The sequence below is a fragment of the Anguilla anguilla genome, chromosome 18, assembly GCF_013347855.1.
Source record: "Anguilla anguilla isolate fAngAng1 chromosome 18, fAngAng1.pri, whole genome shotgun sequence".
Lineage (NCBI taxonomy): Eukaryota > Metazoa > Chordata > Actinopteri > Anguilliformes > Anguillidae > Anguilla > Anguilla anguilla.
Genome location: NC_049218.1, coordinates 10,961,912 through 10,978,776, shown reverse-complemented (window position 1 = coordinate 10,978,776; position 16,865 = coordinate 10,961,912). Strand labels below are relative to the sequence as shown.

The 16,865-nt window shown below is 47.1% G+C and overlaps 1 protein-coding gene across 1 annotated transcript in view; it reads left to right on the top strand.

Moving 5' to 3' along the window:
- The window catches only part of wdr11 (WD repeat domain 11), a 56,146-nt gene that overhangs the window by 13,688 nt on the left and 25,593 nt on the right, over positions 1–16,865 (top strand). Inside the window, exons 10-14 of the mRNA XM_035400145.1 lie at positions 636–812; positions 7,535–7,619; positions 10,753–10,859; positions 15,962–16,037; positions 16,590–16,698. Coding sequence (XP_035256036.1) covers positions 636–812; positions 7,535–7,619; positions 10,753–10,859; positions 15,962–16,037; positions 16,590–16,698 — 554 coding nt within the window. The remainder of the gene's footprint in view (positions 1–635; positions 813–7,534; positions 7,620–10,752; positions 10,860–15,961; positions 16,038–16,589; positions 16,699–16,865) is intronic.

The window sequence follows — 16,865 nt, the reverse complement described above, 5'->3', positions numbered from 1 at the left end:
GTGTGAATGAGTATTATTCCGTGGCAGGGTCTGCCGTGAGCACCACCGCGTTCTGTGTCTAATGGCGCGTCTCAAATTGCCGGCGTGGGGGAACGTTGGCCTCGTTTCCCAGTCCGCTCCCGCGGTCACACCTGTTGTGGGTTATTAAGTGCCTTTTAATTGGCGGCAGAATGAAATAGCTTTACATGGGGAGAAAATGGAGCCCTCTGACTTTACTATCAGCCCGGTGACAGGCAGAAGGGAAATGAGCCGGGGCGGGCTGTTCTCGACCCGTGGGGGCGACAGCTTGAAGGCGGGCCGCAGATCGTGATAAATGGAGAGTAATCACGCCTGTTAAATCGCACGTGGCGCTGAAGCGTTTCTCCAGTGAAATTACGCCGTCATAAACTTGCAGGTTCCGTATTATCGTTGTGAGAGGCCGCACGGTTTACTGCATTGAACCGGACCGCCTTTTCCCCGTCTAACGCGTGAGGGTTCCTTAGCCCGGAATCAGATGGTCACCCAAGGGGTGTGCAGTCCTGCTTCAGGAGATGGGGTTTTCCCATCATCCTCTATGTTTTTAACTTCACTGAAGAGTGTTGGCTTCTCGACCAGTTTGAATGAGTCTCTCTCTTCTGTTCACCTTTTTCCCAAAGGTCAGAGTTTGGTTTCTGGGAGCGAACCCCCTTCCCTTCCGGCGCAGCAGGAGGTGCAGCTGAAGTTCCTCCTGACGGGGCTCCTCTCGGGGTTACCCCTGCCCCCCTTCGCCCTGCGCATGTGCCCCCCGCTGACCACCAAGAACATCAACCACTATCAGCCCCTGCTGGCCGTGGGTGAGTACTGCGCACCGTCTGGTCTGTGGGTCCCTGGATGCTCGTGGTGGAATTAAAGGCCTGCGTTGTGTGAATGTGTGTGCATGTAGTGTACATTTAGTGTCATGTCCCTAGCCTGGAATGGGGAGGGTCTAGTAAATTTGCTAACTGGAATATTGCTCTGTCGCGTTGCAGCAGCTGTAGAAGTCAGTAGAAGATTCTGGAATCCCTGGGAGTACACTGTCTTCTTTATTCCCGCACCCACTTTTTGTTACTTAGATTATCCTGCTTTATTTATTTATTTATTTATTTATTTATTTATTCATTCATTCATTCATTCATTCATTTTCATGGTCTAATCAACACTGGATCATAACGCATTAAGACACAGAAAAGTCAGATTGCAGGGTAATATTGTGCAGCTTGTGCAAATGTTTGGGTCTCCAAATAAGGGCAGTTTACTCAAGTGAGTGTCTTTCAGAGAAGATGTGAAATGCAGTCCTTGATAAGCGATAACCTTCCCCCCGGAGTGAGATAAAGTCAGAATGAAGCCTTTTCCTTTGGTAAACATTCCTGAACTCACACTTTCCGATTTCTGGACGATATAAAGTGTGGACTTATACAGTACGATGTCAGATAAAAATCCTTTGACTGAATCTTTTTGCTACGCTAATCCAGCGCTGAAGTCCAGCTGTACCTGTTCCTGTTTCACCCTTCAAGGGCCTTCTGTGGGAGTCCAGAAAATGGATTTCAGATTTTACTAATGGAAATATTTAAGATATAAAAATCAGTAAAGTCTGAAATCCTATTTCCTAGGATTCTGTTGAAGCCCTTGAAAGAATAAAAGAGAAATGGGTACAGCTGGGCTTTTGTGCGGGATTACTGTAGGAAATATCCATTCAACAGATTTCTATCTTACATCTTATAAATCCAGTTTATATCATCCGGCATGCCCAAAACAATGACATACAGTTCAGTCTTCGTCTGATTGCATTCTCAGTTCTGTACGCGCAAATATTTTCATTTCACTGAAAACTACAGGGCCACACTCACACACACAAAGACACACAGACACAGACACACAGGCAGAGACACACAGAGGCACACACACACATGCAGAGACACACTGAGGCACGCACACACACATGCAGAGACACACTGAGGCACACACACACACATGCAGTGACACGCAGACACACACGCATTCACACACGCACACATCCACACACACACACACACACACACGCATTGACACACAGACACACTCACACACACGCAGAGACACACTGAGGCACACACACACACACACACACGCAGTGACACGCAGACACACACACATTCACACACACACACACACATCCGCACGCACGCACACACACACACGCGCATTGGCACACAGACACACTCACACACACGCAGAGACACACTGAGGCACACACACTCACACACTCGCACGCGCGCACACACAGCATGCTTGTCACTTAAGTAATTTATGGTTGTTGGTAGAAAGCTTTTTCACTGCGGTCTCGCATTCGTCCAGATGGCAGTTTAACAATGCAGCAGTGTAGCGGGCGATCAGTATCAGCAACAACACTTGTCTCATGCAGAGTGACACGGTCATTAATGTCAGAATTATCTCTGAAATGTCATTCGGGTGGAGTTCATTAGTTTTGAGCCTCCGCTGGAGGACATCTTAAAGAAGTTTGTGTTACCTCAGAACACAGTGCACTGAGGTTGAACTGACACTGCTGAAGGGAGACTATGTCTTTATTTGCTCTATACTGCCAGTGCACAAATGCAGCACTCCCTCAGCATTTTAACTGTGAGACTTCTCTCTGTGGCGGGGTGGATTCGTGGTTAGGGCACTGGGCTTGTAACCGAAAGGTTCCTGGTTTGACTCCCAGGTAGTACACGGTCATTGTACCCTTGAGCAAGTTACGCAACCTTAATTGTTTCAATGTATATCCAGCTGTATATATGGATATAATGTAAGCTGTGTACATCGCTCTGGATAAAGGTATCTGCTAAATGCCTGTAAATTTAAATGAGTAGAATACTGTCTGAAAACTGGGCTGCCTGGAGTTCTGGCTCATCTTGTGACTTTGGTTTCCTTTGAGGTTACTGGAATATTTTTCAGAATCCGCTCAGGTGAGCAGACTAGAGCCTGAAACAGATGCCAGACAAAGCCGAGTTCTTATAATAATGAAACTGCAATTCACAAGCCTGAATTCACAAGTATGGGTTCAACTGTTTGTAAATCCTGCTCCATTGTTTTTTTTTTTATTACCTTAGACATGGCTCTCTCTATTTCTTGTTGGATTTTCCTTAATGCCTCATCGATCCCTTCTGGCTACTTAGTGAAACACCAAGCTTCCAAATTAGTGAAGCAGAGCGCTGCGGTTCACTTCGACATAAGAGCTTATTGCTGCTCCAATCTTAGGCTGTTATTCAACTTGTCAATTTAACGTAGACAAAGGATCAAACTAGTACGTTTGCGCAATTCTGAGATGGCTGCATGGGAATAGGAAGGCACTAGCCTAGCACTTCCCTCTCTGTCCTTTAGTTGATCTGCTAGCTGTCACTAGCATTAGCCAGGTAGCTAGCTGTCCCAGCTTTGGCTGTTGAGCTCTTTCATTGTTCTATAAAGGCTAGCTAATCGATTACCACTGTAACATTGTTAGGGCCACCAGTTTGTCTCCCCTTGTTTTTTCACCTTGTACTTCAGTACTCCGCCAGCACGAGGTCACGATAGCATCTTTGTCAGGCCCCTTCTCACACAATTATCCCATTTGCACCACCTCAATAATCTAAGTTGATAAAGTAATTACCACTAATTAAGCACCGATGATGATCAACAGCGGTGTTTACAAGCGACGCGTGTTAAATTCAGTTAGATTACTTGCTACCGTAGACATGCTGAAGTCTTTATAAATGTACAGGGGCATGGTAAACAGTGGGAAATACCCACATTAAAAATTAGAGTAGCTATACGATATTTTACTTGCACAAATAATTAATTAAACTCATTAATTAATCATGGTCTTAAATGAAGACTTTAAGTAGAATCAGTTGTATGACTTTGCCCCAGTACCTCTCCTCCTGAGGAAGGGAGGGCACAGTGTGGAAGGGAGAGGCTGAGCCGGCCTCTGCATACACCGGCTAGCTGTAGCTGCTTTGCAGATTAACTAAACTAAACTAAACTTGTTCCTCCTCTCACTTATCTGTTCCTTCTATGTTGCTTTTATTGTCTATAAATAGAGAGTCTAAATCGAGCTTCATACGAGGAAAGGTAATATAATGAATAGTGGCGGCATATGATAATCAGCGTATGTCATCATCTAAGGACCGATCGTAAACTCGGCCTCTACTTTCTCTGAGTTGGTGGCATTGGCTTCACGTGAGCGGTGGCTTTGTGAACGGTGGCTGCCTTCTTGCTGCACTTGGAAAAAAATCTGCTCCCCGTATCTTGCGTCAAGATCTTCACGGACGGCGTGAGCTTTTTTGCTCGAAGGGTTCATCAGCTGCAGCTCCCGAGCAAACATTTAGGGCGACTGCGTGCAGGTTCTCAGAGGTTGAGGTAATAAAACTGCCGCTCGTTAATCACAATCACCGTGGCAACCGAGAACGGAGAACTTATTCAAACCGGAGGATGCGGGTGAGAGGAGACAGCCCTGACGGCTCCTCGGAGGAGGCGGAACGCCGGAGGTGAGAGGAGCTGAGGAACAGACTCGGGGCTCTCTGGCTCCGAACGCAGCCGTGCGCGGCCTGCATCCGCAGAACAAACTGTATTTTTAGGAACCGTTTTCATTCAGCCTCCCGGGCAATTTATTGGCTGTAATGTCGGAGATTGGGTGCTGTAAGTGGCCGCTTGTTAGAATTCATGTGCAGTCCAGATTTATGGTGTGCGACTTTAAAAAGGTTTCCTTAAAAAAAATAAAAAAAAGTAAACCACACAAAGTTTATGCGAACAACAGATTGAATTTCACCCTATCTCTGGATTTACTACCCAGGCTGTGCCTGCAGGAGCCTGATCATATCATGCAGAACATGCTGTGAAGTCTGTCTGCGTAAGGAGGAACGGGACTAGCGTACAGATGTTCTACATGCAGACATGTCTACCTTTGAAAGGATAGGCGTACATACATTAATTATCATAAAAACTGATTGAGCTTATTGCACTTTTGAAGCTGTCCTCTTACCACTGTCCTAGACTTGTGAGGAATGAGCTCTGAGCTAGACACTTCCCCTACACTCTGGTTGTGTGATCAATTTCAGCATTCTTGTGAATGGCATGTAGACCTGGCCCTTACACAGTATGGGTCTCCCTTCATTCTGCCAGTCTATGTCTTTAGTTTAGATAAGGGCTTATATTCTATTCTGTTCCTGTTCAATGTTCAAATCTCTTCGACATCCATCTTTCAGGAGTTTAGTTTGATAACATTTCGAGGGTTCCGGGAAATATTCTCCAGTTGTTCCCTCATTGGCTCAGATGTGCTTCTTGTCCTTTAACTGTAGGCTACTTCCTGTGGAAAACGTCCATTGTGTAGTGCTGTGTGACAGCCTGTTGTTAAGTGCTGCCATGCGCAATACATATTTATGGTTTGATTGAATGAAAGCAAGACTCAACTATGAACACGTTCTCTCCAGCACTATTTTAGCTTGGCTGCAATCAATTTTAGTTTATATTCAATGTATTTTCCAGTGCTTGTATATTAATGCATTGGGTGGACTTATCAGCATATTTTTTCTGTGAATGCTGTGTTTTTTGAGTGTTCCGGGGCGATTTGTAAATGTCAGAGTGAAAAGATTACATTCACAATGATATATTGTAATTTATTCATTAATTCCTCCCTTAAAAAAACAAATTGATAGGTTGCTGTTTTTTCTTCTTCTTTTTTGCTGATTTAAAACCCCTGTATGGAACGTCATGCTGACCGAGATGGATGAGATGTGAAACTGTCAGCAAGACTACTAATTTTTACGTTAAATCTCATTTAATTCTGCCATGTCAGTAGTGCATGTGTGTCATGTGCTCTTTAACAAAACACTTTTCTCCTGATTGTCCTGACATGTATTACAAGTGACCTGCATAATACATGGGCTTGCATTCACCTCCAGATGGTTTAAAGCTGTGATTTCATGTGGCACCTCTTTAAAAACACGCCCCCTGGTGGTTAATGAGCAGTGACCTTCGTGCACTGTAGTTTGGTGTGGAATGCTTAATGGATTTCCGCCCCAATCTGTGCAGTGCAGTGACGGTTACAGATAGATAACTCTTAAAAAGTAATTTAAAAATAAAAGGGAAATGCTGAAGATGAAACGGACACACTGAAGAGAACAAACACGCATGAAAAAATCTTTTCAAAAGAGAAAGAAGACATGAAAAAGGAAATCGTTCAATTTAGTGTCCCCTCATTAACAGAAGACTCACTGAGTGCAGTGCAGAGGAATATGTACGGGGAGATGAGTATCTGCAGTGTAGAATGTCCTGCAGTAAGCTGCTTAGGGAGAGTGCAAGGCCACTTATCTCCTCAGTGAGGAAGCAGCGGACAGCAGGGCCCAGGGCAAGGCCGGAGGAACGCTTGTGAAGCCTCTGTTGGACCGGGGCCAGATCCTGTCTGTCCTGGAGGTGCCCGGACCAGGACAGAGAGGCTGGAAGGGAGCGCAGTTTGGCAGAGGGCTGCTGACGAGGGCATAATGGCTCTCTAAGCAGAATGATAACATGATTGTACGATGTGAAGGAGAGGGCCTTGGGCCAGTGCCAATGCTTTGGGAAGAGTCTGTGTGTGTGTGTGTGTGTGTGTGTGTGTGATTTTGTGTGTGTGTGCACGTGTGCGGGAGGGGGCGAGACAGATGTGTACCTCTGTGAATGTGTGTATTTTCATAGAAAATTCATTTAATTTGTAAGACACTGAAAAAAATTGCTCTTGGGAAAGAAGCAGACAATGGGGTACGTACCTATCAGAACTACAGGGATGACCGCTGGCTTACATAAACAGCACTGTGCCCCTTAAGGAGAATGAGGTGTGGGCTTGCTCAGATTGGGGCAGCGTTTTCCTGTGGGTAAAGTCACTTTTATTGAATTGAACTGGGAGAAAGGACAGAAGAGATTGAGTTAAATGTCATGGCTGCAGTGTGGCTCCTATTCATTCAGTACACACAACTCACTGGAGACACTGAGCCTGTGTATGTTACATGCACTGCAAGGGATCAGAGCATATTCTTTTAGCCTATGTTTTACCAACAGGACAAAGAGGCAGAGGTTTTAGAGAATCTCTTCAGAATTAATCAAATCTTTTCAGGGATTGGAACTGGAATCTACAGTTTCTGATATCCCTGAGCTCAGCTAAGTAAAGTCTTGGTGAAGAAATAAAAAGATAACAGACTTAGAAGATCAGGATGGTTCTGAGCGTTCCTGTTCCCACATGGCAGTCAGGTTTTGTGCCTTTCTGTTCCCCTCGATTCTTCTTCCCTCTGCTGATGTGTTCCTTTGTGCCATGTCTGTTTTAGTGGTGTCTTTACTGCCGCACCCTTGTAGCGTGCGGTATTTTTCATGTCTTAGAGATGGTTTAGTGACACCAGCCGTGGCTGAGGCGGCGGGGGGGGGGGGGGTTGTGATGGGACAATTGAAGACTGCATGTATCTTGTGTTAAATAAATAAGATAAATTGTCCTGAAGCTCCCATGAGCTCCTGAGGTGACCGTAAACAGTGCCATAATGGAGCGGGCCCTGTTCCTCCTCAGGTACGAGCACCGGGTCTGTCCTCGTCTACAACCTGACCGGCGGCCTCCTGCACAAGGAGCTGAGCGTCCACTCCTGCGAAGTCAGGTGAGCCTCCGACCTCTCCTCTGCCAGGTCACGCTCCCGCAGTGTTTAGGACTTCACTACAGGTCTGTTTGGCTGATGCGCTGCACCTGAACTGTAGTCTGTGAGCGTCTCATTCCCACTCCTTCACTGGGTTGGATGAATATGTGTGTGTCTGTGTGTCAGTGAGTGTGTGTTATTTCCTGTTAATCCCTGTTAAAGTAAGATATGAGGCTATTTTGCGCATAAACCTGTTTGTGTCGCACCATTGGGTCACAGTTCTTCTGACCCTGATGACTGCAGTCAAAAGACTTTATAAGTATAGAGTTACACCCGTTCAATAAAACCATTTATTTATTTATTTCCTTCAGTAAATTTTTACCGTGTGCTCTGGTGGAGCAGTCCCCGAATTCACAGCCCCCTGCTGCTGTTGCTACCTGGCAGGCCAGCCGTGCAGCAGTCCAGTCGTGTGGCAGTGTGAGTGCACAGATAACAGGGATCACTTGCAAGGTGAAGACGGGCCGGCTTTAAAAAAAAAGCTATTACAAGAGGTCCTTGTCACACGCTGCCCTCTGTTCTGTGTGAGCTTGGGTGGTGGGGGGTTTGGGGGGGGGGGGGGGCGGCTGTCCTTACAGTCATTCTTTAGGTCGCGTGCCTTTCTGAAGGTGAAGGAGCTGATTACTTCAGGATTTATGTGGAGCCCTATGAATATTTCCCAGCGGGAGGTTAACCCCTATCAGGAACCCTCGGACTATTTGCGGCCTTCGACAAAGAATCTTGTCGCGGTGCATATTTTACTACCTGTTCGCTTTGGTGATGCAAATTTTCCACTGTGACACGAAATAATGTAGGGATGTAAAGTGAAATGTTGATTAGAGTTTGGTCAGTCTTCAGCAGTTCAGTTACAATGAGGCCTTCTAGAGTAATTTACCAAATGAGTTCACCTACATTTTTTTTGTGAATATCTTGATATTTTATGTTCCATTGAAATATGCCTGTTGTGGGTTTTAGAAAGAATAATGGAAATGGAAAATAGATAAATCTATTTGGGTTAAGTACTTTACTCATATGTACAGCTGTAGGATCCCTGACAGGAATTGAACCTACAGCCTCCTGGGGACCTGAACTCTCACCTGAAGACTCCACGCTGCTCCAGGCAAATCTGTGTGTGGGAAACCAGCCTGACGTACATTGGTTCGATGTTTGCGCTGATAAAATTAGTCAGGCTTAAGGGTCAGAACACCTGCAGGGCCCTGTTTAGGGGGTTTGGAGCCCTGGACCCCAAAGGGCTCAGAGGGGATCCAGCAACATTAATCTCTACTTTCTGAAGGTGGCTAGAGCGGTTTCACTTTGATTCATTAGGCAAGAGATTTAATCAATTTAGTCATTTAGAAATTGGTTTGAAACAAAGCAACTGGCCGTCCCTTGTCCTCCGAGGGCCAGTCTCCTTAATTAGACTGTTACTCTCTGGAACATCTAGGTAATTAAAGCTTGGTAGTGAGAAAATAATTTCACCGGTTGTGTGTGATCGTCCAAATGTTTCGCTCAATATGCTAATAATTATCTCAAAGTCAGATATATATTTATTTTATCTGTAGTCACCATTACATCATCCTTTCCATTACCTGGCTTCATGCTTAGATTTTTTTTTTTTTGCAAAAGCAAATGGAGTCACCCTCTCATTCCTCTGCAAAGTCGTTATGCAGTCATCAATTAATTTTTCTGTGAAATCACAATGGCCTTTAATTTCTCTGTGAAGTCACAATGCAGTCACCCTTTCTTTCTCTGTGAAGACCTTATTTTCTTTGTCATATCCTGGAAGTTTCCAGATATCCATTGATTTATTCTCTTTATGAAGTCATTGTGCCTTCATCCTTTCATTTTTCTGTGAAGTCACCATGAATGTATCCTTTCATTTGTGTTTTGGCTCAAGGATCCAAGGATTATGGGCCGTTTGCCCCGTGGATTATAACTATACCGCGCTATAGTATGCTACTATATATGCTAATGTAACTGTAACTTCATAAAGAAGCTGGCATCCACACCAGGGAATGTTTCATCTTTGTGCAAAGCTGTCAGTTAACATGCGTGTGCTTCCCACAGGCAGACCGTGATTGGTTCGATGGGTTTTAACTGTGGATATGCATTATGGAAACACTCTCCTAGAATGTTTCTGGAACAGCCTGTGGTAGAGTTCTTATTCAGAGTTTTTTTTTATTTAATTAGTAATTAGTTTAAATGTTTTGGTCAAGTTGTAAATGATGTTGGTGTGGCGATTAGAAATGAGGGCAGATTTAATTCCCTGTCATTAATACTCCCAAGTCCACCTCAGTTACCACTCTAAACCTTGAACCGTGCTTGTGATTCACAGGCCAGGGTTTTTCCGCTTGTTAATTTACTACCCTAATTTATCAGGGGGGTCCCTCTGAGACAGGTCTCTTTCTCAAAGGAGCCCTGCTTATAAATCACCATTCCAAAAGAATGAAATAAACAAACAAATAAATAAAACTGTGTGTCACTTACAACGACATAAATCAATAAAAATCCAGTCAAAATAAGCTTAAACTTAAAATAAGAATATTTAAAGTTTAAATAATGTCCAGTATTATTTCAGACTCAACCCTGGTAGATATCCCCTGTCCCAGAGTATATATTTTGGTTGTCTGTTCAAATCAAAAAGCGCTGAGAACAGGTTGTTAGCAGGGACAGGCTAACCTGTGATTCGTATTCCGATCTGTGCGTGGTGGACTGAGAAAATCGTCCAGCTGATTGACAGCCAGCTGAATTACGGTGGTGTTGAGGTGACGGACGCTTTGCTGAACAGTACTTTTATGTGGACGGGTTATAGGTGATTACAGGCTGGTTCCAACTCACCTGTTTTAATCATCTCGCTGAGCTAAAAATTGTTCTGATCCAGACCTTGGTCTCCCGGGGACCTGTCCCGTCTGATTGTGGCCTATTGAGCCTGGCATAGAAGTAATCATTGTGCGATTGATCTATTCCATCTCTGTAATAGAGACTGGAGCTGAATTTGTGTGTGTGTGTGTATAGTGTGTGTGTGCGTGCGTCTTTGTTGATGTCATTGTTAATGCTCAGTATAATCCTAGCCCTTGCAGCATTTATTCAGAAGTGTGCTGTGTAATTGCGTTTCTCACAGGGGTATCGAATGGATCAGTCTCACCAGTTTCCTGTCCTTCGCCACGTCCGCTCCCAACAACCTGGGCCTGGTGAGGAATGAGCTCCAGCACGTTGACCTGCCCACAGGTGAGACGGGCACTCCTGCACGGGCACTCATTACTCAGTACAGCTGCTGAAGGGAGTCTTTACACTATAACTCGCTATATCTAGTCTGTGAAGTCCACATACATGTGTGCCTACACACACACACAAACGCACACACACACACACAAACGCACACACACAAACACACACCCACATACAGTAACCAAAGAGCAGGTACCACCGATTTCTCTCACCACCCTTCTTGTCTACTTTGAAAAAGAAGTGGAAAACCATCACGTCTCTCATACACTGTGTCTCCTTGATCTTTAACAGTACGTCTGTGAGATCTCTCTATCGGTTACACCTCAGAGAGTGTTTGTCTGTGTTCACTCGTCTCTGAGGCGCGACATGGTCGGGTAGATTACTTCCTGAACGGCGGGCTTCGGTTTCCTTCAGGGCATTAGCTCTGCGCGCGCTGACCGATTTCACTGCCATTTCCTGTTGTGTCCTGTTCGAGCTTCGCGTGGCTTCGCTGTCGCGCCACGCACAAAAGCTCGCTGTGGCAGATTTCCTGTCAGGAGGGCTCTGTTGAGTGGAATTTGATGGAATAAAGACTCTCTGACAGCCGTGAGTTCTCAGTCACGTCCTTGCTCTGAGACGTAGGAAAAAACCTAGTCCGCTCACATTCGCTGAAGAGATGCTCCTATGTAATTATAGTCATCAAAACATTGACGTTTTGGCCCAAGCGACTCTTCCTCAGGATCTAGCAATAAGACGTGTCATAGCTTTAATTGGTGAAAGAATGCTTCAGAATATGTCAAAACTATTTTAATACAAAGTGGTTAAGTGCCAGTGGAGCTTTGTACTAAAATAGTTTAGACATATTCTGAAGCATTTTTTCACCAATTAAAGCTTTGACATGTCTCACAGCTAGATCCTGTGGAAAACCCGCTTGGACCAAAACGTCAATTTTTCACCTACTTTTTTTTTTTCTAATTAAATTTTCCTTACCAGTAGCAGTTTTTTTATGCCACAAGAAAAATACTGTTCAGTTGGTTCTTACTGTAGATGGTGATTTTAAATCTCCCCTCAAATAATCAAATTCAAAGATTTAGTAAATTAATAATATCTCTCATTTGATTCCCAGTTTAAAGGCGCTTACTTCTGTATGTGTGTACTTAGTGAGTGCATTGTTTATAGACACAGTGGAGCAGTGCACTCTGGGATTGCTGTTACTATAAGGTCTCTAGTTGAATGGAACCTGACCATTATTGAGAGATTAGTAGTGTTTGCGTTTGCATTAATGTGTTTGCATTCATCTTTTGTAGAATATTCTTTTTGTGTACGAGAACAATTCCTCTCTCCAGATTTATTTACTTACATGATTCAGCCTCAGACTGATGGATAATGAAAATTACCAGCCATTAACACCATACCTCGAGGTACAGAGAACAGTCCATGCTCCTTCAGAGGGGAAGACCTTGGAGCCAAAGAGCCAGCAATCCCAAAATGCAACGCTTCAGCTTCTTAACATGAATCACAAAAAAGAGAGAAACTTTCAACTGTGAACGAAATGAGAATTTTTTTTTTTCCATTTCCATTCTCTGCATTTTGCATTTCTTTCATTCCATTGGATGTTCTGGAATGAAAGTACTGCAAACCGCATAGCTGTTTGTGTTATTTTATTATTTTTACTCCTCACTACCCCATTATAGCAGAAAGATGATAAATTATGGATCCTTCCCCCAGTCCAATGACTTTTGCCTGACCTATGAGGTCCTGGTTCTGCTGCATGGTTTTGACCCGTGACCTGAGTGGGTGTGTGTAGAATCCTATTGAGAGAGAAGACTTGGCACCGAATGAGGAGAAAGTAAACATTTGTGTGTGTGTGTGTATGTGTGTGTGGTGTGTGGGTGTTTGTGCGCGTATGTGTGTGTGGTGCGTGTGCGTGTATATCAGTGGTCTCCAACCCTGGTCCTGGAGAGCTACAGGGTCTGCTGGTTTTTGTTTTCACCTTAAAATCAGTACCAAATTGATTCCCAAGACACCAGGTGAGTTGAGTTAACTGTGTAATCTACTGCTCTAATTGATTCATGAAGTGCAGAGTCACTATGAAAACCAGCAGGCCCTGCAGCTCTCCAGGACCATGCTTGGAGATCACTGGTGTATATGAATGTGCATGCATGCTTGTATATGAATGTGTGTGTTTGTGTGCGTGCGTGTATATGAATGGTTTTGTGCATCTGTGCGTGTATGTGAGTGCATGTGTGTGTTTGTGTGTGCGTGTATATGAGTGTATGTGAGTGTTTGTGTGTGTGCGTGTAAATGAATGCGTTTGTGCGTCTGTGTGTGTATGTGAGTGTACACGTGTGTTAGTGGATCGGTGTTGATGTTCCCGTGTTCTGGTCCTGTGTGTGTGTGTGAGTGTGTGCGTGTGTTTGTGGATCGGTGTTGATCCCGTGTTCTGGTCCTGTGTGTGTGTGTGAGTGTGTGCGTGTGTTTGTGGATCGGTGTTCCCGTGTTCTGGTCCTGTGTGTGTATGTGAGTGTATGCGTGTGTTTGTGGGTCGGTGTTGATGTTCCCGTGTTCTGGTCCTGTGTGTGTGTGTGAGTGTGTGCGTGTGTTTGTGGATCGGTGTTCCCGTGTTCTGGTCCTGTGTGTGTATGTGAGTGTATGCGTGTGTTTGTGGGTCGGTGTTGATGTTCCCGTGTTCTGGTCCTGTGTGTGTGTGTGAGTGTGTGCGTGTGTTTGTGGATCGGTGTTCCCGTGTTCTGGTCCTGTGTGTGTATGTGAGTGTATGCGTGTGTTTGTGGGTCGGTGTTGATGTTCCCGTGTTCTGGTCCTGTGTGTGTGTGTGAGTGTGTGCGTGTGTTTGTGGATCGGTGTTCCCGTGTTCTGGTCCTGTGTGTGTATGTGAGTGTATGCGTGTGTTTGTGGGTCGGTGTTGATGTTCCCGTGTTCTGGTCCTGTGTGTGTGTGCGCTCCGTGTGTCTCTGGGCCGGTGTAGCTGTAGAAGCCGCGCTGTGCTCCCGGGCCGGGGGCTCCTGTGTGTGTGTGTGTGTGTGCGCGCGCTCCGTGTGTAGCTGTAGAAGCCGTGCTGGGCTTCCGGGCCGGAGGCTCCTGTGTTAAACGGGCAGTTCTGGCGACCGGACCGGCTCCGTTTCCTCTCCGCTCGGCCGCGCCCTCGGTCCCGGGCTGCGATGTGGTTGCGCTCAGCGGAGGGAAGGAGAGAACGGAGCGGCGGGAGGAGAGGGGGAGCGGCGGGAGGAGGGGGAATGGCGCTCGCGGTCGATCAGAGAGGACTGCGCGCTGGGACCGCTAACGCAGGCCGTGGGACAGATTAGAGGAGGAGGAATCCAGACTCAACCGCTCAGCCGCTCTCACTGGCCGAATCAGAGCGGCTGTCAGAGCGCACAGGGAGCACCGCAGACAGTGATGGAGCAGAGCCCGTAAAGCAAGACGAATCACCGAGGGAGAGGAGCTGCGTGTGTGTGTGCGTGTGCGATCTCTGTGTGTGTCTGTGTGTGTGTGTGTCTCTCTCTCTGCATGTGTGTGTGTGTGTGTGTGTCTCTGTGTGTGTGTGTGTCTCTGCATGTGTGTGTGTGTGTCTCTGTGTGTGTCTGTGTGTGTGTGTGTGTGTGTGTGTGTGTCTCTGCATGTGTGTATGCGTGTGTGTGAGCGAGCGCATGCGTACGGCCCTGGAGAGACACACAGCAGATGTGGGGACCTGGGGTGCACCCCGTCATTACCGCGGCTCTCCCCGGCTGAGTGCGGAGCTCGGAGTGCGGAGCGCGGAGTGCGGAGTGTGGAGTGCGGAGCGCGGAGGGCGGAGTGCGGAGTGCGGAGTGCGGAGTGCGGAGTGCGGAGTGCGGAGTGCGGAGTGCGGAGTGCGGGCGGAGGCAGAGTGCGGAGCGCGGAGTGCGGAGCGCGGGCGGAGGCATAATCAGGACTCCTGGCAGTCGGGAGGAGGAGCTGAGACTGCGCAGAAACAGACATAAACAGCAGCAAAGAGCCGGTGATTAAGTGGGCCGCATTTACATCTCCCCCTGCGCAGGGTGAGTGCGCTCCAGAGAGGCGCCGCTGCCTCCCCTCCCCCTCCCCAAACCCCCCCCCCCCCAGCTACCCTTTATGTACTGCCGCTTCCAGCCTCTTCCGAGCCGTCCCCCGGGCCCGGCGTTTTCCTGGCTCGGGGGACGCTTCCATACGTCTCTGCTTCTCCACCCCCCCCCCCTCCCCCAGGGGAGGTCCCAGCGGCAGAGGAAAGCGGGCCGCTTTGTCCCGGCTCTGGGGTGCTTACCACAGACAGACTGCTGCACACACACACACAGAAAGGTGGCGATTAGGCGATGTTCCATCCAGCGGTGCGCACACACACATTTTTCAGTGCGTTCCATGCATTTTCTACCCAGCACTTAAATTGATGTCGTTTCTCTAAGTAAAGAAACTGATGTGGAAGGTCTGCGCATTCGTATTCAGGCGCACGGCCGCCCGGGGTGCAGGTCGGTGATCTAATTAGTACGCTGGATCAATAGATTTTTCTCGGGGCGAACTATTAAGTGGACACGTGTATGAGGAAATTACAACAGCTTCGCTGCCGGTGGAGCTGGCTTTCTTCTACAAGTTCAGCACTTTCTGTGTGAGCGGTGTTTTAACGAGGTCAGCCTGGTGCGCCGTGGAGACAAGGGGATTGGAGCGCGAGGAAGAAATGGAACAAGGCGAGGATGGTGCGTGAAAAGAAAAGAACGATAGAAAGAGGTAGAGGAGAGGAAAGCAAGTTAGGGCGAGAGGGCGTATTTCCCCTATGAAGCACTGGGCATTTTGAATCTCTCATGAGATACAGAGGCCGTGAACCAGCCTGGCCCTGTAGAAGAATGCTCCCCCCTTTCTCTGGACTCTCTCTGTTTCTTTCTCACTCTCCCTCAGCACAAGCTACCTGCTGAGTAAAGGTGGAAGGACAGGGAAGGTGCATGATGGGTTGATTATAGGGACAGGGAAGACGCGTGATTGGTTAATTGGATGGAGATGGACAAAGAGAATGGTTAAATGTGATGCTGAGAGAATGATTGAGTGGTAGGAGGAGAATGGGATTTGGAAGAATTACTCCCGACTGTATTTCAGCCTCTCTCTCTCTCTGTCTCTTTCAGGCAGGTGCTTTGCATTTCGGGGCGAGCGAGGGAATGATGAACCGCCGATCGAGATGATTAAAGTATCCCATCTGAAGTGAGTTCTTGTCTCCCACCCCAAATAAGGCATGCACACATACACACACACACACACGCGCGCGCAAGCACTCATGCACACACACACACACCCACACACACGCAGGCAGTTCTGTGACCACACACGTCTTCTCAGTCCACACTCGTATTCTTCCCCCCCCCCCCTCGCTCATTGATTAAAGGGAGTCTTTGTCTGAGCTGCATTTGGCTTTTACACCAGTCCTGCACCCCCCCCCCCCCCCCCCCCTCCTCCCTTCATCCCCTGGTGGCCAAATCCTCCCTGCAGGAAGACAAGGCCATTACGCAGAGGAACAGATTTACCGTCGCTCGCCAGATCTATTGTCAGCAACACAAAAGGGCCTTAATGGAACCTCCAACAGAGGGGTGAAAGAAGACGTGTTGCTTCTCTCTCTCCCATTCAACACCTTGAGCTGTCTGCTGGGCATAAACCTGGCAGAGCGCGCTCTGAATGCACTGCTGGCTCGAGAGCGCTGGCGTCCGAAGGTGAGGGTGACTCTGGATGTGAGCGTGTGCCCGTTGTCGCCCCCTGTAGGCAGTACCTGGTAGTGGTGTTCAGAGACAAGCCGCTGGAGCTGTGGGACGTGAGGACGGGAACCCTGCTGAGGGAGATGGCGAAGAACTTCCCCACCGTGACTGCGCTGGTACTGCGTTCTACACTCGACACACACACACACACATACACACACACATACACACATACACACACACGCACACATACACACACACACTCACACGCACACATACACACACACACACACGCACACATACACATACGCACACATACACACACATACACACACGCACACAC